At 43.7% G+C, this 27,730-nt stretch overlaps 1 protein-coding gene across 3 annotated transcripts in view; it reads right to left on the bottom strand.

Moving 5' to 3' along the window:
• Positions 1-5,984: 5,984 nt before the first annotated feature.
• CUNH1orf21 (chromosome unknown C1orf21 homolog) overlaps positions 5,985-27,730 on the bottom strand; it is a 219,401-nt gene continuing 197,655 nt past the window's right edge. For all 3 annotated transcript variants that reach the window (XM_073900115.1, XM_073900113.1, XM_073900114.1), the window contains exons 5-6: positions 24,903-24,963; positions 5,985-6,794 (exon numbers count right to left, since the gene is read on the bottom strand). In XM_073900115.1, the coding sequence (XP_073756216.1) occupies positions 6,756-6,794; positions 24,903-24,963 (100 nt within the window). In that variant the 3' untranslated portion in view covers positions 5,985-6,755. The remainder of the gene's footprint in view (positions 6,795-24,902; positions 24,964-27,730) is intronic.

The following is a 27,730-nucleotide window of genomic DNA, read 5'->3' on the forward strand; positions in this document are numbered from 1 at the left end:
GCCCTCCCTCAGTCCTCTGACACACTTGAGCTTGGATGTCACCTCTTTCTGGAAGCCCCCGGATTCTCCAAGCTGGGCAGCTGCCACTTTAAGATGCTCCCACAGCACCCGGGACTGACGCTTATGGTGTCCACACTGTCTCCCTGACCGATGGTAGGCTCCTCGAGGGCAGGAGCTGTGTTCGGCTTAACTGGGTGTTACAGGCGATTATACCAGGTGCTCTGTACATAGTCTGCTGGATGAATGAGTCTGTAACCCTGGAGAAGGCAATGCTAAAGATGCTCCATCTGGGACAACCCAGATGCAGGGGCCCCAAATCCACACACTGGTGTCGGAACGTCGCAGCACAACGGCTGGGCTGCCAGTCAGGGCCACGCTGGACGAGCTGGCGAGTGCGTGAGAAACGCTGTGGTTGAATATGGCTGCGCGTGGCCCGTATCCTCAGGGATGCGCCCTTTATGCACCAGGGGTTGGGACAGGATGCCGGCCCCAGTATCCAGGCTAGAGGCCCAGCTGAGGCAAATGTGCCAGTGGCAGAGCATCTTGGTCCAGAGAGGGCACAAGGCCAGGTTGGCCAACAGACCTCCGTTCTCCTCACTGAGTCTAACTCAAAGTTTTGCAAGAGGGATCACTAGCTTTTCCTGTTCTGGCATTATTAGAGTTATGCTAACATTTTCCTAGATATTATCTCAGAGATTAAAAAGAGCAAAGTACAGTTCTTCCTTGGAGTATTTCCATGATAAAGTAGTTATATATTTTCTTTCTCTAAGTACCTGTGTGTGTGTGTGTGTCTGTGTGTGTGTTAAGAAAAGAGATCCGAATTTAGAGTCCTAATAAGGCAGCTGCCTGGTTCTGTTCCAGGAAAATAGATATGCCTTTTAAAAAATAAATTTGCATCTTGTTTTGAATGGAAAAGCTGGCTTGAAATCTATTGCGAAGCCTCCCTTCCCTCGCTCACTTGACGGTCAAGAAAGAACAGTCCCTGAAGGTCTGGACTAAAATGCCAAAAAAAAAGGGGGCTGTTTGAGCCCCTCTGGGTCTAGGCCAAATGGCCCCTAAGGTTCTAGAACTATTTGCAACCCTGGAGACCCTATGGCGGTTCTGGCTGAGTTTACGATGTTCTTTTTACTGCTTTTAAGTCTTACTCAATCGTGTTCAAAGCCCTGGGCTAAAAATAACTCTTGGAAAGGGAAAACGGGAGAATTCTGGGTAGAGGGGGAAGACAGTATTAGAATGAGGCCTTTGGTTTAGAACGAATCTTGCTGAATTAAAGCCACTTCTCTGGCTTACAAGAGACAAGAGCCATTTCCCACATCATCTTGAGGGAATCTGACAACTGCCAGGTTTGAAAGAGGCAAGATCTTGGGGATAGTTTTCATAGAAAACTGAACATACTAGCACCCCCTCTACACAAGGAAATGTTTTTGATTCTTTCAAGCCCAGTGAGGGCAGGGGTGGGCCCCCTCTAGGCACCACCTTTAACAGTTGCCATGGAGATGTGAGTCATCTTTTTTAGAGGACGAGCCTTCAGAAGCAAAGCAAGGAACTCTGGGAAGTTCTTGGGCTCTTCTGACCTTGGACACGTTATTTAAATGACTGTCCAAGTCACGACACGACTCTCCAAAACATTTAAAGTCTCAAAAGAGATTCACATTTAGTTGCAGCGCTTCAACTGGCCTGGAAAATACAGACCTGGTTCAAACGTCAAAAAGAGACATCCAGCCCTGGCCCACAAGAAAGGATTTCAAGTCAATGGTCCAGGCCTTGCGTCTACCTTGGACGATCGGGTTCTCCCACACTTCTCTGCAAGGTTAAGGCTTTTCACCCTAAAACGATGCAGTCTGGGATGAAATAAGCCTTGGGAGCCCAGAAACAATCACAGCATTCAAAGGCCTGTTCTGGCTGCCTCTGGAATTTCACCGTACAAGTAACAGGTTCCTTTTCCAGATGCCGAAAGGGTTCCAGGAAGTGAGACATGTGCCTAAATCCCCAAAGCCTTTTCCTTCTGGGCACTAAATTTCTGTTAGCCAGCGGCCTCTTGCGGTATGTGTGTAGCTCACCAGATTTGGGAAGGCCAAGGAAAACATTCCCCATGGCAAACCCAGCTGGTGATGAGCCAAAGAGTGATTCTGGAAGAGAGAAGTCCCAAAGGGTTCTTTTCACAGTGTTGCAAAGGGCATAGAAAGAATAACAAAATCCAGAAAATACTTGAATGACATCGTTCCTCCTCTCCCCATGGGCACTGATAGGGGATAGACACATTCTGTACTTAGGGTACGCTACTTGGAACATGAGGGTCACAAATGCACTTCACGGGATTACCGGGAGGATGACACAAGACAATTACAAAATGCCTAGAACAGGACATGGCACGGAGTGAGTATAAATGATAAATATCAGTTCCGTTTCCTCTTTCCCCAAGATTAGGTTAGATCCCAGAGAAGGTACAAGAGTCTTCCTGAAAGACGTGGGAGAGCTAGTGAGTCTGAAGGTTGGTCACATAAGTAAATACATTCACCCAGCATCCTCGGTTTCTGCTGTAGTTTTTGACCCTTTTCCGGAGACACGCGAAAAGGTGACTGAAGGACATTTTTCCCCCTTGGAAAAACATGTCCATTCACTGGCAAAGGCAATTCATAGAAGTCATTCACAAAATTCCAAAGGTTTATTGCAAGGGCATTTGCAGTGGGAAAGCCGATTGCCTCACCGAACTGAACGCAGGTGCGTGGGGGCCCAGGGGTCTGCATGCGACATGTAGAAGCCAATGTCCCTGCCTCCAGCCACCTTTTCACCATGCCCCCAAAAACCCATTCCCTCTCCCCGACCAGGTCTTCTTTATCTACTGGGGTTTTGCGCCACTTCACAAAAAACTTACTTTCTGAGAGGTACCAAGAGATAAAGCTCTGAAAATGCCTCCCAGGGGCAAAAGCACAGAAGGCAGATTTTCTGTCAAATGATCCAGTGCAATCTAATACTTCTTTTTTTTTTTAAATTTGGGAGTTGGGAGGAGGGAGGCTGCCTTAGATACCAAATCGTTTTGCTTTTCACAAAGAACGTATCAGAGTCCTCGAGTCCAAGATTCAGAGTCAATATTTTCCTGGCTTGAGACATGGATCATTTTTCTTCCTATGAAACCAACATATTTAACGGGGTTTCTTTCCTAAGACCAGTAGGGATGGGGCGCTCCTTTCAGATTCTTGCCTAATGTCTAAGCAGAATTTGTAACCAACACGCTGGCCTGTATCACAGGCTCCTGAGGTAAAATTCGTGAGAGGTAAAATCTCTGTTTTTAGCAGGCTTCTGGGACAGTCTGGCCCTTAGAGAAAAAAAGTCTCGATGAGGTTGGGAGGAGGGCAGTTAGAACTCGAAGCAGGATGGCATCCAGTGGGATGGAAACACGGGTGCCATCAGCTCTGGGCTGCACCGGCGGGCTGTCCAGTTGCAGGCGTTGGGGGGGGGTCATCCTGGGCTGACTCTGGGGGCGCCCCCGACATGGAGGGGCTTCCCTGCCTGGCACAAAGGACCTGAGGCTACTCCTTCCTCCGCCAGCCTAGCCCATCTCTCACTCGAGGCGGAGTAGCCCAGTCTCAGAGCAGGGGCCGTGCAGAGGGGGAGAGACCAGTCCCCGCCGCAGGCCCGTGGGTGGCCCCTGCCGCCGTCGCGGGCTGACCTAGTGTCCTCGTCTCTGGACTTCATTCGTTCTTTGTCCCTAAATCGGCCAGAACACCCCTCCGTGCTCCAGCCTGGGGGCTCGGAGGCATGGCTGAGGTTCTGTGCCAGTAACAAACACGTATTCGGTTATGGACAGCAAGTACTCCATGATCCTGAATCTCCGCCAACCAAAAGAAAGCAGCGCATATACTGCTGAACTCTGACAACTCCACAACTCGGAGCACATAAAGCGAGTGTGATCCAGCTGTAAATCTTCTAGATGGTCGGCCCCACCCACTGGCGGCCAGGCCGCTGGATTGTGAACTGCACCCAAGCCCGCCGCCGTGCTATCAACTCTCTCTGCTGAAGGTGTCTCACAGTCCATTTTTCGTCCTTCCTTTTTCTACCTCCTTCCCCCAGGCTACTCCCCGCTCCCCTCCCTCCCTCCTTCCATCTCCCCGAGTCGTCAGCGGCAGAAGCACTAGTTTCTGGATGATTCTTTTCATGGTATCTGAGACAATCTGCTTCATGTTCAGATACATGGGGAGAAAAAAAGGGCAAAATATTTTTGCATTAGACCTTTTGCAGAAGCCATAAAAAAATAAAGTACAAACACAAATCACTTGACAATTTTATGATTAAAGCCAACGATGGAAAAAACAGACAGTTTAGAGTGTTGCTAACATAATCAAGTACCTCATGCCAACCCACTCAACCACCCCATTTCTCAGATCTATTTCCAGATATACCAAATTTGTCTGCAGATGAAATCACATCTGCACATCAAAGAGTTAAACTTGGGAGACAAGAACTCCAGGTGAAAAGCCCCTGGGTTCACAGGAACCAGTTTCTAGTTTTATGAAACACTCAAAAGTCAACTTCCCAAGAAGCACTTGGTTCTGGGCACATGTATATCATGTCAAAATGCTAAACAGGACTAGAAAAAATGATATGAGCATGTATCATCTTTGGGTAGAAGGTGGGCGGTTTTTCTGGGAAGACACTCTCTGAGACACCAGGTAGAGCAGCCCCGTGGAAGATGCTTAGTGCCTGCGACCCTCTTGCTCGAGAAGAATCAGAAAATCACATAACAGTGAACAAAGTCCCACGTGGACAAGTTTCAGGTGGGGCTCAGCAGTTCATTTACAGCTGAGGAAAACTATTTTAGTAACTTGGCCAAAAACCATACAAAGGGAGGGAACGTGAACCCCTAGGCGACTTGACTCTCTTTGCATTTTTCTGCTTGAAGCAGGATAAAAAGCCTTAAATTTTGGCCGCATCTCTATTTATGTAACAACCACAGCTGCTCCCCAAAGTAGCTGCGGCTGCCTGAAAGAATTAAGGGCTTTTGTTGCTACCATGTGAGTCCGTTTTCTGTAGCACTAACAGAGTTTCCTGCCCCTCACTTCTGTGCCCTGGGGTCTAACGGCAGATAAGGAATCTCCCCATTAGCCCATCCCTGGCGCCATCCGTTACACGGATGGATTTTAAAGTCAAGGCTCATCTTCTCAGTAAGAGCACATTTAGCTTCTTACTCTGGTCTGTGGCAGGTGATCTCTTGGCTACCCAGGACAAACAACGACTCCCCACCTTTGGACAGTGGCAGTGTGGCTGATCCCGAGCCCCTCACGTTCAAACCCCCCGAGAGAGAAACCTACAGTGCTCCTTCTGTTTCCGTGGCCCAAAGCCCCACCTGGCCTGTTGGCATAGCATTTAGCAGGGTGCCCCGCCCTGAAAGTAACAAAGAGAACCCTCAAGCTATCAAACGCGTTAAAAAAATACAAAAGTTATTTTCTCCTTTTGATTGCTATTTACTTGTGACAACATTTGTTAAAAATATTACTTCTGTCTTTGAGAAGAGATCATTCTCTTCATATAATATGGAAAAATAAACTCTACCAAACCCACAGTTCACATTCCCCAACACTGCCCCAGGGCTTTGGCTTCCGCATCTCCAAATAGCATCACCAGGGTCAATGTACTAGGTTTCCAGTAGGCGAACGCTTGGCACCGTCCTAGCCAGTGCCACGAGTGAGAGAAGTGGCAAGACTCACGGAGCATTCGGAAGGGAGCGAGTGAGGACGTAGGATGGCTTATCTGCTGACAAAAGGAAAGGACACAGGGTGGTTTCGGGGCTTCCTAAAATGTCGAGGGGGATGTCCCCTCATCTCTCCTGACCACTGGCAGCCTTGCCAATGGTGGCGGATGATCGATGGGAGGGTAGGGAGCCAGGAAGCTCAATTATCGGTGTCCCTGCAAAGGAGGGCTCATCTTCCGCACCCAAGATCACGGTAAGACACTGAACTGGATGAATGGGAGAAGACAAGGATGCATAAAAACAGTAAAATGTTTATTTTCTTAGAAAAAAAAGGGGGGGGAAGAGGGATTCAAAATGATTGTGATCACACTTCCATCTGCATCTGAGCAAAGCCAATGTTGCAAGCTTAATCCTTGATGAAGATACCTAGTCAATGAAACCACCTGCTGCCCACTCCTACGTCACTCCGTCACTCCGGGAGTCACGTCCCCACGTGCTTTTAATGGATAATGGCTTCTTTACTTCTTCTTAGCAGGGAAACAAGGCTTGCCATAGCAACCATCCCATCTCCAAAGCACAACACTGCCAGTAAGAAGCAAGGCTCTGGACCGTTCGGGAGAGACAGAGAGGGAGGAGAGAGGGAAGGAGACGCTTGTCTTAGAAGCAGAACAGTTCTACAACAGAAGTTTGATATCTGAGTTCACCACTACCTCATCTTATATAGAAAATAGTTTGGAGAGCATCTGTAAAACCAACAGTATCTTTAAGGTGAAACTGCAGAGTTTTGCTGCATACCTGGACACAAGAGAAGTGAGAAGTTGCAACAAGTTTTAACTAGCAGCAACAAAGAAAGTTCGATAACAGTTTTTGTGTGTGTTTGTTTTTAGCAATATTCCTTTGCAAGTTCATTAAGAAACACTGTAATTTAATGGGGCATAGGATATGGAACGATCTTCTTTTTGCTAGAGTGCTGTTCGCTGAAGAGAACCGACCTTGGCAAAGATTTCAACCGGGGTGTAACCTATTTACACAGCAGTAGCTCCTGGTTTCAGTGGTAGAATGGGTGCTATGTGATATCCTCCTCTTCGGAACAGTAATCTCGACCCTTGAGGGGAAAAGAGAAGGGCAGCAGGTGAGTGAGGAATTCAAAGCAGAACCCGAGACAGTGAATCCCCAGCAATTTTCTCTCAATGTCTATATCCTTGGGAGAGAACTCAGGCTTTATCAGCGACTACGGGGGGGTGGGGGGCGCACAAGGGAGAGAAGTCAACAAATTCGCGTTGGCTGATTTATCAACAGTATATGCCTCAGGGCACGGAAGTGTTATTACCAAGCCCAAAATAAGCCCTTACTTTATATTGGTAAGAACTTATATTAGGCACATACGAGACTCAGTCTTTCACCAAGAAATTACGAAATGGATGATCCATTCAGGAGACCAAGTTCTCAAGAGCAAGAGAAACTGAAATAAACAATGAACAAGTCACTTTTGGCTGGTGTCAGGGCTGCTCATAATCTATGGTTGTTATCTCCTTGCCTGGAATTTATAATTCTACAGAAGGGGAGGGTATAATCCAGGGATGTCTTAGTTTGAATCCACTCTAACAGGGGGTTAAAAAAAACCCCAAAGATTCACTGACATCTGTATAACAAATCTGGGACTATGTCTGGTACTATGCTTGGTACGTGTAGGATGCACAAGAAAGGCAAAAATGCTTTTTTGGTTCATTCGCTACCAAAACAGGTCACTTGAAGGCTTAAGGACTATACACAATCGTTACTTTTGAACATTTTTCATCCTCTCTCCAGGAGGTTATACACCCTATGAGGGCATGGTTAGGACTGGGATTTAAGCGTCACATCTGACCCAGCTGGGTTGTCTTGGTCAAAGCATTCAGCTTCTTGGTCTGTAATCCCTCGAGATAGGACAGGAACAAAAGTACCCTCCCTGCCTGCATCACAGTATCAGAGATAAGGGCTTTGTAAAAGGTCAGGTATTAATACTATTTGTACCCTTCAACCTGTCTCTTTTTGTATACACATGCTTAAATTTGGGGGGGGTATTCGTTTAAGATCAGAATTCTCTACATAACTGGAATTTATTCTTAAAAGTAAACTTAAAGATAGTAACAATTTTGCATGAAACTAGTTCTCAAGTGTCTTACAGGTTTCTTTGTGACAGTATCTGTACACTGAACATATTTCATGTTCTCCTAATAGTTGAGCGTCATCATAATGAAGGGCTGTACCATCTGGCCAGACAGTCATCCTGGCTCTGTGACTTACTAACTCTGGAATCTTTGTCAAGTTACCTCTCTGTACCTCCGTTTCCCCATCGGTAGAGTGAAGAAAACAATAATACCTACTTCACATGGTTGATGAAGATTAAGCAATAGTCGTAAGGCGATGGGATAGGGCCTGGCCCAGCATTCTGTACACGTTGTATGTGTGTATGCAGATGTGTTTGGTAAAAAAAATGCTGCCACGTGGTGAAGTCTCTGGGGCCTGCAAAGCACAAGAGGTTGCCAGCTCCCATGCTAAATGGCCCCAGCTTGCTTGTTCTCTTTGAACGGGACTCACTAACGAGCATGTTTTGGTTTCCCACCCCTGCTACTTGCAGAGTTTCTGAGCCCCATGTCACCTCCAGGCTTACTTTACCTGTGGCGTGAAACATCTCCTGGGCAAAGAAACTGGGTAAGCAATCTCCCCAAGAAGAGAAGCATGCGCCCAGCAGTCATCCCCCATCAACAGCCTCCCTGGTGACGCTGCCCGAGCGGATTCCATCCTAGGCTTGGCCCAGGCCACTCAGGGGAGCCATGTGTTGGAGAGCCGGAAAGGAGAACCTCGTGGACCCTGACGGTTGGGAGTTCAACTCTTCAATGGGAGAAGCAGGACACATCCAAACACACCAGCTAGAAACAGATCGCATGATGCTGTCCCACAGATCCTCAACTCGTGAGGCTTAGGGAGGAAATCTGCAAATGGGCACCGGGTGTTTAGCTAGAGGGGAAAAGCAGGGCTCGTGCAGTTTTTATTAGGAAATTAAAGAGGACATATCCAGCGTATAAATGGACACACTGTTGCGGGACAACAGGCAAAATACTGGGCTTTGGTTTCCTGGGGATAATCGTGGTCTCTGTTTCAGGGTTGTGATCAGGATTCAGTGGGAAAAACAGTGTGTGGCAGGTAGTCAGTCAAGGTCAGCTGCTGTTGCTATCACCGTGATCACTGTTGTTATATGCCCTGGGTCTGGCCAGCCCCCTGGCAGGGGCTGGGGTCTCCTTCCTTGTGGCTGTCGGTGAGAGGACTGTGGTCATAAACTGTGATCAGATAGATGGTGGGGAGACCTTCCTCCTGCCCCACCAGCCTTGTAGCCCAGACAGGCCAGAACCCTGTGCACTTGGATAAAACTTCCATGGCTGACACCTAAGGCCCTTTCCTTCTTCTATCTAAATGAGGCCGCAAATCAAAGGCTCAGCCAGCTAATGTGTTAACGCAGCAAGAGCTTTCCAGAGCCTCCACGTTCACTGCCACCACAAGGGAGCACCCCCTTTGGAGGGACAAATCTATATCAACTGTCTGTGTAAACCCAAGACTGCAATGATCATTTCCTGAGCATTTGCTTCTCGGAAATTATAATCACTCTGAGGAGGAGGAGGAAAATGGCATGAATTGCTTTGCAGACACTATTTCCTTGAGGGCTGACGCCGACCCTGTCAGGGGGAGTGGCGCCCTGCTACCTGGAGGGAAACCTGAGAGGGGCCCAAGTCCACAGGGTTCATCCTCACCCTTTTTGTTATGACTGCAGTGAGCTGACAACTAAATTCAAATTGCAATCAGTTCCATGCTTGTTATTATCACGGGCCTGCAGCTCCGAGAACCAAATATTTCATGGATGGAAAACTTGGAAATCAAAGGCTTGGAGAGTAACAGCTCCCAGAGGGCCGGCGCCATTCTAAGGATGGGGAACCTGAGAACTGTCACAGGAACACCCCACCTGCACACGGGCAGGCCTTCTACAACATGACTGCATGTCTCATGTAAATTTATAAAGAACTGTGCTAAAAAGAGAACCTGAAAACCTTCAGCTGTCAGAAGACAGAGGTGGGAGTGAGCTGGGTTTGGGAGGAACATGGCAATCCTCCTAACTGAGGCAGCCCTACCTTGTAAAGGGGCTACAAAAGGGACGTCTGTAAAGAGGCTCCCCGCAGTCAGAATTGGGACCGGTGGACACAATTCCACCCTTGTGCAAAGGACCCACCAAAAGCTACAGGGAACAAGATCCTTACAAGGCCCCCGCAAGCTGGAAGGCCAGAAAGTCCTGGTGATGCTGACAAGGAAGGGTTGTTTGAAGAACCACGGGGGCATCTTGGTGCAGACTCAAAAATCTCGAAGAGCTCTTGTCTACGGAGATTTTCCCCACCACACCCCTACTCTGTATAAGTTTCTGTGTCCTCATCAGCTGTGTGTGCTATCTCCTTGGAAACTCAAAGAAGTTTATGTCAGCTCAGAACATACATTTCCAAGGTTCTAGGGTAAGGATTCTTTGTTTGTTGAAATGTCCAGGCTAAGAATTAGGGATATTAAGGAAGAGGGAAGGAAAGACCATTATCCTAATTTTAAATTCTGCTAAAAAGGAGCAGCTCAAAGAGTGACTTCAAATAAGAGAATTGTTCCCCCAAAGTACCTACAGTGCTTTTCTCCTTAAGTTTAACTAGACAAATAGTCAAGGACTGGCCGTCCAGTCACAGGTGTGATTTTATCTTGGAAGTCTCTAGTACATTTCTGTAGACCTGTGTGCATTCAGCCTAATACATACACCTCAAGTACATAACACTCAGCTGTGAACTGAGTATTTTTCCAGTGGGGTAGATCAGAACCATATGGTTGTTACTGCGAGGATGCATCAAGTCTCCATTTCTCCATCTATAAAATGGGGACAGTAAGACCTAACATGCAGTTAGGAAGGAATGCAGCTGCTGAGGGAATCAGAAGTAATACATGTAAGGTGTTTAGCAAAGCTTGGCACATGGGAGGGAGGTAATTAATAAATTAGGGCTCTAATGATGATATTAAAAAATGAGATCAACAGATGCAGGAGTGAAAAAACTGTCTAGGTGAGAAATTGGGCCCACAGCTGAATGAGTCAGTTACATTCAAGTCCTCAAACAAGCCAAGCACTTGGGTGCTTGTCCCTCTTCCGCCGTCCTGACTGGCTCCCCCTCCTTCAGCCCTCCCCACATCCATCACTTCTCATTTTCTGGATCTCTGCTCAAATGCCACCTCAGGTTCCCTGAACACTTTATACACAATAGCACTTCCCTTACTCTGCTTCATTTTTATTTATATTACTTATCATTTCCTGACATTAATATATTAATTCCTTTCTTTATTGGGCTGTTTTCTCTCTTGAATAGAACCAGTAGGTAGGCAGGGACTGTTTTATACAATGCTGCATCTTCAGGACTCAAGACTAGTGTTAGCCACATGTGAGATGCTCAGTGAGTATTTGTTGCATAAGTGAAAGGATGAAAAGTATCTAGAGTTATATAAAAAAAAAAAAATATCTAGAGTTGTGAAGTTTCAGAGTTGAAAGGGGACTTAGAGGTTTCCCCCTCTGACCTTGCATCTAATGTAGGATGGGTCTCCATTTACCCTATTCCAGACTGGGAGCCTTCTCTTTTAGGCTGGAAAATGTCAGATAGTTTTCCATGCTGCCCATGACACTGTTCAACAGCTGGACCCAAACTCTGCCTCTTTCTAATTGCCAAAGAATGGCTTAATCTAGGCCTTTGGAACCAAAGGATTATTCTTCCCAGACCGACAGCACACCTTGGTCCCTCATCTGCAAATAACAGGGCTCCATCTAGGTCTCTCCCTTGCAAGGGTGCCACGTTCCCCATGATCTTATTAAAACTGACCCATCAAAAACATCACCTGCACAGAATAAGATATCCCAGATACACAGCATAAGAGAGGTAAGAATTCAGTAGCTGACAAAGGGGATCACCGGGAATGACAGATTCCAAGAGAATGGATGTGCTAAATCTTAATAATACAACAGAACTTCTGTCAGGGTTCTGGAGAGGGAAATAGCTCTCAGGGAAAGAGGGAAATAAACTTATACAAAGGAATAGAAAAAGATTGCAAGGGAAAAGAAAAAAAGAGGAACACACTTGATCATGTGAAAATGAACTTTTGCAGGGTAAAAAATAATAAAATAAAAAGGCAAATTTCATAATGGGAAAAATACCTGTAGCATATAATGTGTCAATGAGTTATAGAAGGAGCTCATACCTATAAAAATGGACAGTAAGAGGATCTCAGTAAGAGGGAAGGAAGGGTATAAACTGGAAACTCATTCAGAATGAAGTAAGACCAGTGAACACAGAGATAGAAAAATGGTCTGCTTCAGTCATCAAAAAATATAAATCAAATAATTAGATATTATTGAAAAATAGCGACACCCACTTCTTGAGAGTACACGAAGAAATGTAATTCTCCTATCTTGCTGGCAGCTGTGTCAAATGGTATAGCGGCTTTGAAGGGTACCTTGGTAATACCTACTGAGTCATAAAAATGTTCATACCCTTTATTAGAGCAATCACTGAAATCAGTCTCAAAGATAAACCCCCAAATATAGGTTTTAAAAAAATACATGCATTGTTTCCCTGGGGCTGGAAGTGGGCCTGGGGATTGACTGTAAGCTGGCAGGAGGGACCTTCTTGAGGTGATGGAAATGTTCTAACACTGGAAGGTGGTGATGGTTGCATCATTTGGTAAATTCACTAAAAATTACTGCATTGCACATATAAAATGAGTAAATTTTATGCCATGTAAATGATATCTTCAGAAAGTTCTTAGAAGTATATGTACAAATATTTTCATTGCAGCCTTTTTACTAGGCATGGAAAAAACCTCAATCAAATATCCCAAAGAAAAAAAGTGGTTACTAAGGGATGGTCCAAGCACACTCTGCGACCAAAGAGACACATAAACAAAATGACCGGACCCGTCACCCCCTGTGTTCCAGCGGCTCCTGCTTGGATACCACTGCATTTTCACACATATTGTTCCCTTCTCGCATACCCGCCTCCCCAGCTGTCACCCTATGGCCGCTCAGCCTTCACGGTGGTGTTCCAACATCCTATCTTCAAGTGACATTTCCCCCAGCTGCTCAGGGAGAATCTTTTCCCTTCCATCCCACCACCACACTTTATAGTGATTTTAGCCAAAATGTTTGCCTCCCTTACTCCAGGCAGCAGGAAGTGTGTCGTTCATCCTTGTGTGGCCCACGTCACAATGGTTATGAATACTCAGGCATTTGGAGGGAGGTGTTGCTGTGTATGCATGTGTGCGTGCGTGCGCGCGCGTGCGTGTGTGTGTGTGTAGGGACGGAGGTTGTTACATGATGTCTTCTGGAAGTGTCTTGGACTTTAATAAGTGAAGCAAGTTGTCACCACTTTGTGGATCGCACTAGGAAAAGCAGTCCTTTTCAACAACACCGCTGATAAAGAGTAAGTTTTGAACACCAGAATCAGCAGAGACTGGGGCACAGCCTGGGTCTCAAGAAGAGCCTGGAATTTAGCAGAGGGCAGCAGGAATGCAAGATGGGGGAATAAAAGCTGGTATCAGAATCCTATGTCTACTACTTAGCATTCTTATTTATATAAATAATGCTTATGTAAACCACATAAGGAATCATGTCTGGTTCTCTCTCTCTCTCTTTTTTTTTGGACAAGGCAATTGCAATTTTATGTTTTGATTTAAAAATGTGCATCTGGACAGCTAAATTCTAAGTGTCAATCTAATGCAAGTGTAATAGGAACACCAGCTGTCCCTTTTTTAAAAAAAATTAATTCCAGTATAGTTAACATACAGTGTTATATTAGTTTTAGGTATACAATGTAGTGATTCAGGAATTCTATACATTACTCAGTGCTCATCATGAAAAGTGTACTCTTAATCCCCACCACCTATTTCACCCATCCCCCACCCCCTACCCTCTGGTGACCATCTGTTTGTTCTCTATAGTTAACAGTCTATTTTTGGGTTTCTCTCTTTTTTTTTTTTTTCTTTGTTCATTTGTTTTGTTTCTAAATTCCACATACCAGTGGAGTCATATGGTATTTGTCTTTCTCTGACTGACTTATTTCGCTTACCATTATACTTTCTAGATCCATCCATGTTGTTGCAAATGGCAAGATTCCATTCTTTTTTATGGCTGAGTCATATTCCATTGTGTATATATACACACCACATCTTCTTTGTCCACTCATCTGTCCATGGACATTTGGGTTGCGTCCATATCTTGGCCATTGTAAATAATGCTACACTAAACATAGGGGTATATATAGCTTTTCAGATTAGTGTTTTCGTATTCTTTGGGTGGATACCCAGTAGTGTGATTACTAGATCATATGGTAGTTCTACTTTTAATTTTTTGAGGAACCTCCATACCGTTTCCACAGTGTCTGCACCAGTTTGCATTCCCAGTCTGGTTCTCTTTTTATAATATTCATGCCGGAGCCTTAAACTCAGTCTTGGTTGTTGTCACAAAGTTCTGATTAAAAACCTCACAGGTACTGCAAAGGGGCCAGACAACTAAATATTTTAGGGAAGACTCTCATGTTTGTAGAAAGCAAACATTAAGTTTTGTAACGGAGGCTCATTATGGAAGTTTGTTTTAATGAGGCTTATTTCTGTCTCAAACTGTGAGCTACATTTGTCATAAAGCAGGCTCTTGTTTGCTGACTGACTGACTGACCAAAGGAAGCATTCGTTCTCCTCTCCTTTACCTCTCCGGATGACACCAGGAACCACCGTTAGTTTCTGCCCTGTGCATTATTTTGATTCTCCTACTTCCTGTCTGCTTCCTTGATATGATTCCTCTTCCTCCTCTCTCTTCCTAATCGGGGGCATCCTGAGTTTCAGTTTCTCGACATAGCTTTGCCTCCTGGATAGACTGCTATCCTGCACTGTGGCTTTCGGGGCGCCCAAGAACACCCCCATTAAGGAAACACAACTGCTGCGACTGTATCTTGGCGCAGAGATTCAATGGGCCACATCCTTGCGCTGCCCGCCTAATGCCTCTTATTCCCGACCTTTGCCTCCATGCAGCACCATCCAGAGGCAACCTCGGATCCAAATTTCCACGAGAATCTGGACATTTGAAAGCTCTGTCCCTGACCCCGGAATACAGGGGCAGGAGAGCTATATGCCACAGCTTGAGCATCTGTGAATGATGAGCTGGAATCCAGAACACCCATGATGTGGAGGCAGGAGGCGGGAAAAGAGAGGAAAAGTGGAAATGAAGGCCCTCCCCCACCCTCCGCCTGCGGGGCAGCGGGCCCAAAGCAGGCGCCCTCCACCCCTTCCTCGGGGCTGGAAGTGGCAGGGTGTCTTCCGTCAGTGCTCCAGCAGCATTTTCACTAACAGTCCAACAACAATTTCTAACCACAGTTTTGAGGAAATGCCAAAAAAAAAAAAAAAAAGCAAAAATAATTAGCTGCGCTGTTCAAGTCTCCTCCTCCGACTTACTTCATTAGAAAAATCAGTCAAGGCATTAATGGCCATCTCTGTTTCTAATGAGCTTTATTCTAATTAGACTCACGCGTTATTATTTCGGTTGGAAAAAGGTCTCGTTTGTAAAGAGCAGTAGGAGTGTGACAGCTTGTGACGGCTTCTTTGACCAGACAGAAGCATGATCGTCAATGATAACAGCAGCAGGGACAACAGTCCCAGTGTACTGAGCTTTTCATTTCCAAGAGAGAGCAAGTATTAACTACACGGCTTTAAAACCCCCATGAAGTGTTTATTATACCCGAATCCTCATTCTACGAACAAAAAGGAGGGTATTTTAGAAGCTTTAAGGCACATATTTCTCAAGCTTTATCTGACACTGGCACTCAGATGACTTCAATGATGCTCCTTCTCCCCCCACCCCCCCAGGAAGTGAGCAGGAATGAGGATAAAGGTGGGAGGTTCATATCTCTAGGCCATGGTGAACTGATGTCGGAGGGCAGGAGTTGGCAACCTTCTCTGTGAAGGGCCAAATAGTAAATATTTTAGGCTCTGCATTCCATATGGTCTCTGTTGCCACTCAGCTCTGCTGTTGGAAGCATGAAGGCAGCCATAGATAAAAGGAGAAGAATGAGCGTGGCTGCGTTCCAATAAAACTTTATTTGTGGACACTAAAACTGGAATTTCATGCAATTTTTCACGTCAGAAAACATATTGTTTTTTGCTTTTCCCAACCATTGAAAGACGTAAAACCCATTCTTGTTTGGTGAGCTGGATTTGGCTCATGGGCTATAGTTTGCCCACCCCTGTTGCAGAGAACAGAATTACCGTCAGTGGGTTCAGAGGTTAACATTGTCAAGGGTTTGGCCCTCTTCCTAGAAGCTCAAGCAACAGAGATAATTTCCGTCTTGAGAGAAACGTCTCTCAAGATGGGGTCAGAGTTCTTTTCTAAAATGTCATTTTTATAAAATTGTTCTTATTTTACAAACAAGAAAACCATCAATCAAAATCAAGTTTTCCTATAATCTACCTAATAAATTGGATAGTTTCCAAGTTTCATTTAAATCTCTGTCCATATATCTGTCATTTTTATATAGTTTCAATCCTATGATAGACACATTTTTTTCCACTTAATGTTATCTTATAAAATTTTTCCCTGTTGTAACCGATTCCTTCTAATGATAAATAGATATAACATAAATTTTTGTGGAATTATTTGTGGGAGATTTCCAGGCCATGTGATGGACTTAATTCAAAGAGATGTCTTAGTCTACTCTCAGGTGTAAGAGTTAAGATTTAAATACCACCCCCTCACCCCCAGGCCAGGTCAACCTACTTGGTAGATTGAGCCTTGTGGGTCCCCTCTAGGGTTCAGTTCCTCTAGGACATGAAGTCTCATGTGTCTCCTCTAGGATTCACTTCCTCTAGACATGAAGCCTCATGTGTCTCCTCTAGGATTCACTTCTTCTAGACATGAAGTCTCCTCTAGGGTTTACTTCCTCTGGGACATGAAGTTTCATGGGTCTCCTCTAGGATTCACTTCCTCTAGGACATGAAGTCTTGTGGGTCTCCTCTAGGGTTCACTTCCTCTAGGACATGAAGCCTCATGGCTTCTCTGGGGTTCACCTCCTTCAGGACAATGGCTGTAGCAAGTTTGGGATTTCAATCCATATGCCTCTTGACAAAGACGTGTTTTCCAGACAGACTTTTTATTTTGTAACATTTGCTTCTAGCTGCCACTCTCCCTGATGAAATTGCTGTCCCAGTCCCCAGGCACAACAATGGTCATGGGTTTAGTAGGCGGCCTCCCAGCTCATTTTTGATACTCTAACATTCATATTTTTACTCTATAAACTATGCTTTATGTGTCTATGCATGTTTAAATGTATAACAGATATAAACACATGCCATATATAAATATATCATATAAAAATATACCATATCAATGTGTGCACATACACATGTATATGTGTGTGTATCAGTGCATATGGCATATAGCCAGTACTTCATAAATACTTGCTGAATGTCCATGTATGGCATTTTTACATTTTTTAATTGGGATGGTATCATACAATTTTTATCATTCTGCATATTTCTTTGTTCACCTAATAATATGGTTTCAAATCTATACAGTCCATATAGATATATGTACCTGATTCATTTCCTTTAACTGCTGTATAATACTCCACTGCAGATTCCTACAGTTTCGTCTACTCATTCCTCCACAGGTAGACACTTAGGCTGCTTCCGGGGCCTTTCTGTTTGCTATCAAACACAGAATGCTTCAGCAAACTTTATTGTATAGATGTAAAAGAATTTCAAGGATACCAACCCAGAAGTTTCATCAATGATTTCATTGGTTTGTATAATAGTACTTCTTTATATATTCCAGCTATAGATCCTTTCGATATTTTAAGTGTTGCAAATATATTCCGAACTAGTTTACTAGAAGCTCTGCATTTGGGAATTATGAGGCTCATGAATAAGGGAGACACTGACCCATGAGAGTCACCTGGCTCCTTGTGTCAATTTTCAGTTTGTTAAGAACCCGGAAGGGAGGCAGGATATGATTAAATGTCTCCAAACCTCCAACAACCAATTTTGGGAATATGAGTTTAAAGAATTCTGGTACTCCTCTTTTGAATCTATGTAGGAAAATGGGATTAAATGAGGGCAATCTAGAATTATCTGCTCCAAGAATGCTTTTTCTAGGAATGAAACAGAGTATGTCTCCACTCAACAGAACTTCAAAGAAAGGAATAAGTATCCATTAATAACAAGATTATCTCAGAATAAAACTCTCAAGAAATGTACAGAACATAATATGCTTCGTAATTCCTTCCCAAATGATATAAATGGGCATGTGTCATTCTTTGCTACAGAGGATTTGCTTAGTGGGAATTTTAAAGAGTTGGGAGCAATCGGAAAACATATTCTCTAAAGTTCCTCTCAACTCAAAATTTTATGCTTCTAGATTAGACGTTCCCTAAAGGCAAGAACCCAACTTTTAAATTATGCACCTCCTATGGCCCCTGGCTCATTTCTGGGTCCAGAGAACACGTCCCAGTTATGCTTATTAAATGAATCAAAAGAAGTCAGTTTTACTGTTTTAATGATTTTTGGGGAGATCCCCTTTCCTAACTTTTTGTTGTTTTTGTTGTTGTCACAAGCATTTTGAGGCTGGTATTGCTATTTGTAAAAGTGTGTTTTTAAAAAAAATCTACAAGAGTTAACCCTCTAAACACGAAAAATCTATATATAGGGATCCAGCTCTACCCAGGCCACAGACTCACTGACTCGTTCTGTAATCACAGCTCAAAAGCTAGTGCAAGGTTATTTAATGGCGCTAAAAATTTTTAGCGTTTGTTTCTAAACGCAAACATCTAATTCCTTAAGATGTTTATGCCACACAGGAGGAAGGCAGGTCAGTGCACACTGGAAAAGAATCTTCTTCCAATACTCCACCTATAAGGAGACATCTGTACCACAGGAAGACACTTTTGCTGGAGCAAAATTCAAGCTGTCAAGTTCTGCATTTTTAGTTTCAGTTTTTGCCCCCTCAAAACCCACCTCCCCTCATTCTCTACAAATGGCCTTGATGATAAGGATACAAACAACTTCAAGCATGTCCCACAGACCAAACTCTCCGCTAGACTCTGGTGAATTATCTCTAATTTCCCAGACAAGTTGGCATTGTTATGCAAATTTTTCAAGGAGGAACCAGAGGATCCGAAAGGTCTAACAATCAGCCTGGGGCCACACAGCTACAACTGGAGCTGGTCCTCAGATCTGGCCCGGGGCTGGAAGCAAGGCTCTTTCTCTTCCTCTGCGCTGCCTCTTTCCTTGCCCTCTCTCAATGCAGGTCTTGGCTCTGCACCTGCTAGCTACTTATTGTGCTATTCTTTGTTAAGAGCACCTCCTATCTTGCTGAGCCCTCTACTGTAGGAGTCTGCCTGACCGTACCTCCTTCCCTGTATGCTTTCGCTTCTGCTAAGCCCCACGGTCTTATTTGTACCATTCCCTCATTCAACAAGTTTGCTAAGCATCTGTTCTGTCCTAGGCCCTGTGCTAGGTTCTGGGGGAGCAAAGACAAATGATTCCCAAAGACAAATCTTAGCCCAGAGGGCTAAGACAATGCCCACGGCTGCCAAACGCAAAGAATGGAAAGGCCACACAGAGGAAGGGAAACAGCCCAGGAAGAGGACAGGAAGGAGAAACGGAATGGCAACAAGGCAATGGCCACACCAGCATCACTGTCTCTGCTCTGAGTGGTACCCTGGGCTGCCCTCCCTTGCCTAACTACTGCACCATGGCAAAATGACACCATTCACTGGTTGTGCCCCACATTATAGTCGGCCACACTTCATTCATAAAAACGGCAGGGTTCTTATCTGCATTCATGTACCCTATCGTTCTGGAATCTGAACTCTTCTCTGCTGCTCCCTAAAGAGCCCAGCTGATAGTACCTCAAGAATTCTCAGGAAATCAAGCCCTCCAGAAAAAAGCAAGCAAGCAGAGGCTGAGTGTTTCATGTCTTTCAGGCTCGTTGCCTGCTTTATCTTCCTTGGCCGCACCATCTATTCCTATCAGCTACCTTAGCATCTCAGCCCAGAGCATGCACACGCTTTGCCAGTGGTTCCTACACCAGCATTATCATCATGACTATTCAGTAGGGAGAAAAACAGAACAGGACTGAGTCCCATCCTTACCCTTGTAATTACAGCTTTAATTTGGCTGATGAATGAGGAAAGGTACACACAGGAGAGAGGGAAGGCAAGGCAGGGGGACACAAGGAAGGTTCTGCTTATTAGGCAAAGGTAAGGCCATACTACCACAAAACTGTTTAATGAAATGATATTGGCAAACCAGCCCACTTGCAAAATATACATGCCAGCAAGAGCCTCTCTCCACCAGTGTTGAGGGCTGTTGCCGGCCTTGGCTGTTGCTAAAAGTGAAAAGCAAGAAGGGAGGCACACCCTATGATTTCCTCTGCACACACAGGCAGGCTGTGTAACATTCCTTAGGATTTGATACAACAGTCCCATGTTTCTCTTCCCTAGTGGGCACTGAGGAGGCCTTCAAACACTGCCCAGAGAGTAAAACCTATCATCAGCTGCATCTGCCACATATTGTATCTGATTCTATAGCAACTCTGAAGTTACACAGTCCTCTACAGGGATAGTTTATATATAGAACCAAACATCATGGTTTGTAAATTACATGCTAGTCACTCTCTTCACCAGGTGAAAAGCAAACACCTTCTGATCTCCAACACATTGATTCAAGACATGGTTCAGATTGAGCTGATGTAGTATTACGAGGAAGAGCCCTCGAAATAACTTTATAAATGCAGACATGCTCTTTCTCACCAGCTAGGCTTAGTTCTGGGGCCAAGGGAACCAGGCCACTGCAGGAACGCAAACATATTCTAAGTGTAAATGATTTTTTTAATAGATGTACAGGTCTATCGATGAACACACGTCCTTTAAAATCAGCCGATTTTAAATCCAGAGCTGCTCTTTCTCATACATTTCCTCAAAAGGTTATAATGAATAATTCCAGTCAACAGTGACAGAATCTCAAGCTCATACAGGAATAAGCAAGATGATACAGTAGGTGTGCTGGTCGCTCATCCTCAGGGGGTGAAGTACTATCAGCTACTTTTGAGAGGAAGGAAGGGCAGTAAGAAAAGGAGAATGGGTTTGTGTGGAGTTTCCTAGTCTTTAAAACCAGAGATCTATATGGATCATTGCTAGTAAGGTTCACGGGTGCAGATAGGCCCTGGATCAGAGGGAAGCAGCACATCAATGAAATGCCATCATAAAGAAATCCACAGGTTCTTGGCCTGGGGCCCAGGGACAGGCTCCAGGGAATTTTCAAACCCTGACATTTTACTTAAGAAATTTGTGTATATGATATGTGCATTTGTATAAGGGAGAGTCTCTATAACTTTTATAAGATTCCAAAAAGATGCTCACGGCTTAACAAAGCTTACAAAGTCTTGCTTGAGAAAAACTAATCAGACGCAAATGGCACTGTACTGAGACATTCTTTATTTAATATTAAGAGCTGTCTTGGGATGTCTGGATGGCTCAGTCTGTTAAGTTTCTGCCTTCTTCAGCTCAGGTCATACTCCAGTTGAATATCCGAGTAAAACATAATGAGGTGAAAGTAAATGAGGTGCTCCTATTGTGTCATAGGATTTTTACTCTCCACAAAGGAAATGCAGAAGTAAATCAAATAGAGGTTATAAAGTTCTTTAGAACTCTCATTGCTCTCCTGACCAAAGCTCTCCCAGATGCAGCTCAGTGTCGGGGCCTTCTAGATGCCAGCGCAGTGGAAATAGTACCAAGTGTCCGGGAAGCTGTCCTGGCTGCCTGGTTAATGGGACCTGAAGTTTCAACACCGGACCCAACAAACACTTGTGTTCGGTACAGGAGGACCTGGCTCCCGGTGACTACGGAGGGCAGGGGGGTGTGGGGAGAAGGGGGTGATGGATGAAGGGTTCCAATCAGTAAAACGATTACATTGTGAAAGAAACTTACTTTTAAAATTGAGCTCCTCAAGGCCAGGGACTGTTACCTACATATTTTGTATCCCAAATTTCCTATCTATTGTCTATCCTGAATAAGTAACTATCTGGTACTCTGTAAGTGGTAAGTTTTTTAAAGGCATTTTTGCTACTTGCTTTCCTTTGGCATCATTAACTTCTCAGAAAATGCTGGTCCAGCTGAAGGTGCGAACTAGAGCCGTCCAACTTAAGTTCCACTGTAAATATGAGACCATCTAACAGTCTTTATACTATACTTTCTTTATACTAATGGTACTTCTACATCTCTCTTGAGAGAGACAGAGATTTTTTTTGGTGTCGAGAGTTGAAGGGTAAATTGAAACCATGTCCTACAGACATTCAATAAATATAAAGGAAGAATCAAGGAAGGGCAGACTTAAATCTCTGCACATTCAGTCAATTTTGCTTCTTATCAATTGAAGGAAGAAAAAGGAATCCCTGGACATTTCTGAGAGATATTAAATCTCAAAACTCAAGCCCTCTGAGAATGACTCCAATTTTTAGCATGAAGCTCTTGAGGTGTTTTTTTCTTTTTAAAGATTTATTTATTTGAGAGAGAGAGAGAGAGAATGCAGAGCAGGGAGGGGCAGAGGGAGAGAGTCTGAAGCCGACTCTGTGCTCAGGGTGGAGCCCGATGTGGGGCTCGATCTTACAACCCCGAGATCATGACCTGAGCTGAAACCAAGAGCTGGACACTTAACTGACTGTGCCTGCCAGGTGCCCCTGTTTTTTGTTTTTTAAAATTAATCCTATAAAACCTAAAGAATAGATCTGAGTCACATTTCTGGTTGTCCTCAGGCTAGCTTGGACTAAAGACATATTTAGCAATGGTGGAAAGTCAGGAAAATAATTGATAAGAATCCATGTCCAATCTTGGTTATATAAAATATAGTGAAGATTATATTAAGTCAAATGCATATATTAAGAAGGAACATTTTAATCTTAGAGGCTCAATGGTTAAATAATACACAGAACAGCATGTTCAAAATATTCAGAAAGATGAACTTTAGATAAGAGGGAAGAAACAGGAAAGCCTGGTTCAGACCGGATAGAAAATTCCCCTAGAAATCTATAACTGGGTGCATGTCACAGATTACATAACAGCTCTTTGAACATAAATGTATTCCATAGTGGGAATACTGTTTATGTTGAATCTACAAATGCTCCTTTGTCTAGGGAAGCCTCCATCCAACAAATGATCAAGTTATAAACTTTTCTTTTGTTGTGTTAGACACATCATACTCTATACACTGGATACAAAAGGTAAAAGGGAAATCGGATTTCAGATGGGAACAATGAATTCCAGTTTTGAGTAAAAGGAGGTAGAATTTCAATTACGGAAACACACCAGGAAGGGATTAGATCATCTTAAATGCCTTGTCAGGGTTTGTAACTTTTGGTTAAAAAGATAGTAACTTACTATTCAGGTTTCAACCTTTACAGACTAACTCTATGAAGAAGATCTTTTTATTGCCATAGAGCCCAAACAAACTGAGAAAGAAAAGGTCTACAGCCTTATAGTGGGAAAAAAAATATTTATTTTTTTTGCCTTTCTTTACTAAAACAAATGTTATTGACAAGTTGAACAGCTTTTGAACCAATACATGAAACTTGGTAATTATTCCTAAATGAAGTTTTCAATCTAAAAATCATATGTAAGCCAGGATTTCACTAAAAAAATGGGTGGGTGGGGCACCTGAGTGGCTCAGCTGGTTGAGCATTCGACTCTTGATTTTGGCTCAGGTCATGATCTCAGGGTGGTGAGATGGAGCCCTGAGTTGGGCTCAGCCCTGGGTGTGGAGCCTGCTTGAGATTCTTTCTCTCTCTCTCTCTCTCTCCCTCTGCCCCTTCACTCCCCCTCTCTAAAAATAAAATAAAATAAAATAAATTATATGCAAAGGAGTATTTATGCATAGCCAAGAAATACTGTAGGTTAAAGTTCCATTCTAATTCATCATCCATCTCTACCTTTCACATTGGCAACATATGTGGTCCTTTAATGGTGCATTAGAAGATTGCACAACTATTCTTTGAGGAGGTCCACTTCAGAATGAGGTCTGCTGCTAAAATACTGATGAATTTAAGCCCTTCATTATTTTCCATTGAGTGATATATATCATGACATAGGAATTCATGAAGGAATGCTCAGATAAAAGGGCCACAAAAAGTAAAAAATAAATAAAAATTAAAATGGAAAAAACTTCAAAGGCAAAACTGGCCCATGATGCCTTAATCATAGTTGTGCTATGTTCTGAATTTAGAATTTTACTCTTCTTCAGAACAGGGTTTTCAAATGGTAATACTCAGATTTATAACTGTAGTATTTAAAATTCACCCCCTGCAGTGATGAATTTAAATTCTACAAGTATGTAAGTAAGCCTTTAATTCTTACCATATTCCATACTTCATTCAGTTGATTAGCATATGGCACTCTGAGATCCGAAGTATGGGTTCAATTTCCACACAGATCTTCCTGTCAATGTAAAATCCCCACGCTCCTAGAGAAGCAACTTGGGAGATTCTGCTTTGGGGTCAGGCAGATGTGGGCTGGAATTCCAACTTGACCACTATTGGCCTTGCAAACCTTGGTAAGTTATTCAAGTATTGTGAGCCTTAGTTTCCTTGTCTGTAAAATGCAGATGATACCTGTCTCTGAGCCATTTCCCTGCGGTGGGTATTGACTGCAACATGCATGCGATGTTTGTACAGAACTCAGAGCAGTGTCAGGCATATAGTGGACACTCCATAGGTTTTTTGCAGGCACTAACGACCTTCTTGCTTGCTGTCTCAAGTGAGAGCAGGGTTTCAGGTGCAGACAATGTGCAGGGATAGCAATGTTCTGTCTCTAGGCAAAGGCTCTTACTAGTCTCTATTTGGCCCTATACATGTAATTAATGATCAACAAGCCTAGGGTCTTGGGTGCTGCTCCAGCATACATTAAACATTCTCATAGTCACATTTTTTGTTGTTGTTGTTGTGAGGGGAGACTTTTGTTTTAACTCTCTACCCATCCCCTTACAAGAACAGCTTTGTAACACAGAAATCAGAATATTATTACCTTAACTCATGAGGCAGTTAGCATATTTCCTTTGAAACAAGTGGTTCATTTATTTTACTTACCTTTTCAATTTTTTCATCCAGCATTCTGAAGAATTCTTGTTGGCTTTCAGAGATGTGCATGCTAAAAATACAAGAATAGTTAAGTGCATTATTTCAATGTTTTCTTCAACCAGCTCCCTCAAATGAAAACCACTGAGTCCCCAAACTTTGAAGCAGACATTTATATATTACCGACTATTCCAGTGAACAGTCTAAGTCATATTAAGGATAAATGCCATTACAGTAATTCCTATAAATGTGTTTCATTATGGTCTATCAGTTCCTATGATTTAAGGTATACAATTTCCTTTCAAATGTACACGTATTATTTATAGTGATGTTACTGGGAGGTGTGTGTCAATTTTTTTCTTCAGATACACATTTGTGATTTAAAAAAAAAAAGCACAGACAAGCATTCCATGGCATATTTCAAACCTGTGTGTAACTGTGAAAAGAAAATATATCCAAGTTATTTTGTGGAAATGTGTACTTTACAAAGACTGTCATTATCAGCATGGTATTCAGTCGACCGTGTAGGTATGGGCTGGCAGTTAACAGGCAAAGAACTTGACATTGCCCCTGAACCCTTTGTGCAGTGGTGACAGCCAATGCACCTCTTTGGAAGTGAGATCCCACTGGAATGTGGGAGAAAGGCAGGGGGCATATGTGAGCAGCACTTGCCCTGTGTGTTTGTTTGTCTAATGCTATTTGACTGCACACTTAGTGAGACCGACATGGGTGCTGGGGACAAAACATAAGAAGGTAAAGGAGAGCAGAGAAGAATCACAGATGGGAAGGGCATGGGGAGGAAAGGGTCTTGGTGGCAACATGGTCTTAATGATAGTAATTTCTACGCAACAAACAGGTGCAGTTGGTCCAAGGAGGTTCAGGATGCTGGGCTAAGAGACACATCGCACAGTGCCTCTTTCTAGTGCTCAGTTGTTGCAGTGGTGGGGCATGGAAGGAGGGGAGGCTCTGCAAGTCTAGGTGTGGGGGGCAGCCCACCTGACTTACCCTTTAGCATTCTCCCTCACCCTTTAGGGGCCATAGAGAATGGCCCAAGAGACCCCAAGCCCTTCAGGCCTCCAAGGACAGATAATGGGGCTCGAAAGTTTTTCCCTGTGAGTAAAACCAAGATTTAACATTGGGAGCACCATGACATCAGCTCTGATATAAAAGGAAAATGATAAACTATCTGATATCAGCAATCAACTTTCACATACATCATGTAATTTTTCCTGTTCTTTATATGATAATTCAAGTGAGGTAAATGTCCTGTTTCAGAAACAGACCCTCTCTTGTTGCAGGTTAGAAAGGCAGGCCAGAATCTGGGATGATGAGAATATATTAAAACAGTCTCCTCTCTTTCTCTGGCTGGGTGGAAAAGCCACTTTTGCATACCTGAATTTTTCCAGATTCCCCATGGTTTTACTTCTTTAAGTGCCAAAACAATTTTTATTTGAGCCACTTTGGATGCAAATCTTCTAAACTTTAATAGAGGATCTATCACAAACATTATTTAACTTTCACTTAATGACTAGAGGCCACTCCCATGATCTTAAATCACAATCCCCCTCTGTAATAGTGGGACACCCCCTAGAGCCTCTGAGATGGGGAGAGCTGTCTCTCCTTAAGCAAGGTGGCCTGAAACTACGGGCTTTTGTTCTCTGCCTGCTTTGAACTTTTCCCCGCATTTCCTCTTGTCAAAGAAGGTATTGGTTCTCTTTCAGTTTCCTTCCCAGCTGCTGCTTCTACTCCATGCTTAGCACAACCAAGTCTGTTAGAGTTGTGTCTAAAGTTAGTGTAAACAGGCTCTGAGGGAGAGCTTGGGGGGGGGTGGTTCTTGTGATTGGGGAACAGGCATATTCTGGCAGTCATTGTGACTGCTCAGACACATTCTGGGCATCCTCCCTGTTCCTGGCCACACTCTCAGCAAATGAGGTTGCTGGACAGCTCTGGGTCCCAGATAGAAAAGGCGTGAAGACATACAGATATAGATATACCTTAATATAGATAACCACGCACACATGCGTGCACGCACGCACACACACACCTTAATATAGATAACCATGCACACATGCGTGCACGCACGCACACACCTTAATATGGATAACCACGCACACATGCGTGCACGCACGCACACACATACCTTAATATAGATAACCATGTATGTATTAGTTTCCCTAGGAAATTCCAAGAGACCTCATAAAAATGGCATGTTTAGGATTTGAGGTACACGGTGGAAACTTTTAGGGTAGAGTTTTTAACATATATTGCCTTGCAAATAACAGAAGGGCAATATTTACTCAATTGACAAAGCTTACCTATTTTAATTCATGTGATGCATGACTCCTCACAGAGGTAGTTCAGTATGTTGGCATGGGTGAGGTGCAGGCCTCAGATTTCTCATTTTTAAAACCATTAGGCTGGTCTCTGAGGTCCCTTCCAGCACTGATATTCTAGGATTGTTATTAACTTCCATTAACTGCTTAATTGAACTATCACAACATGAAAACAGGCATGCTTGGTTAGTACTCATACATATGCCTACTAGACTAACAAAATGATTAGTCTTAAGTAAAAGTGATTCTGCAAATGTGTCTGCCATCTCTGGGATCAAGAATGCAGAGCTCAGGGGCACTTGGCTGGCTCAGTCAGAGGAACGTCTGACTCTTGGTCTTGGGGTCATGAGTTAGAGCCCCACATTGGGTATAGAGATTACATAAATAAATAAATAAATTTAAAAAAGAATGCAGAGCTCTGGGGTCCATACCAGGAGCTTGATGCCAAAGGTAATGGTGAGGACTTTAAGATGCATATATAGTAAGCCAGCACAAAAATCTTAGTGG

The sequence above is a fragment of the Callorhinus ursinus genome, unplaced genomic scaffold, assembly GCF_003265705.2.
Source record: "Callorhinus ursinus isolate GAN/ISIS: 27379988/994484 unplaced genomic scaffold, GSC_fseal_2.0 scaffold13, whole genome shotgun sequence".
In the NCBI taxonomy this organism is placed as follows: domain Eukaryota; kingdom Metazoa; phylum Chordata; class Mammalia; order Carnivora; family Otariidae; genus Callorhinus; species Callorhinus ursinus.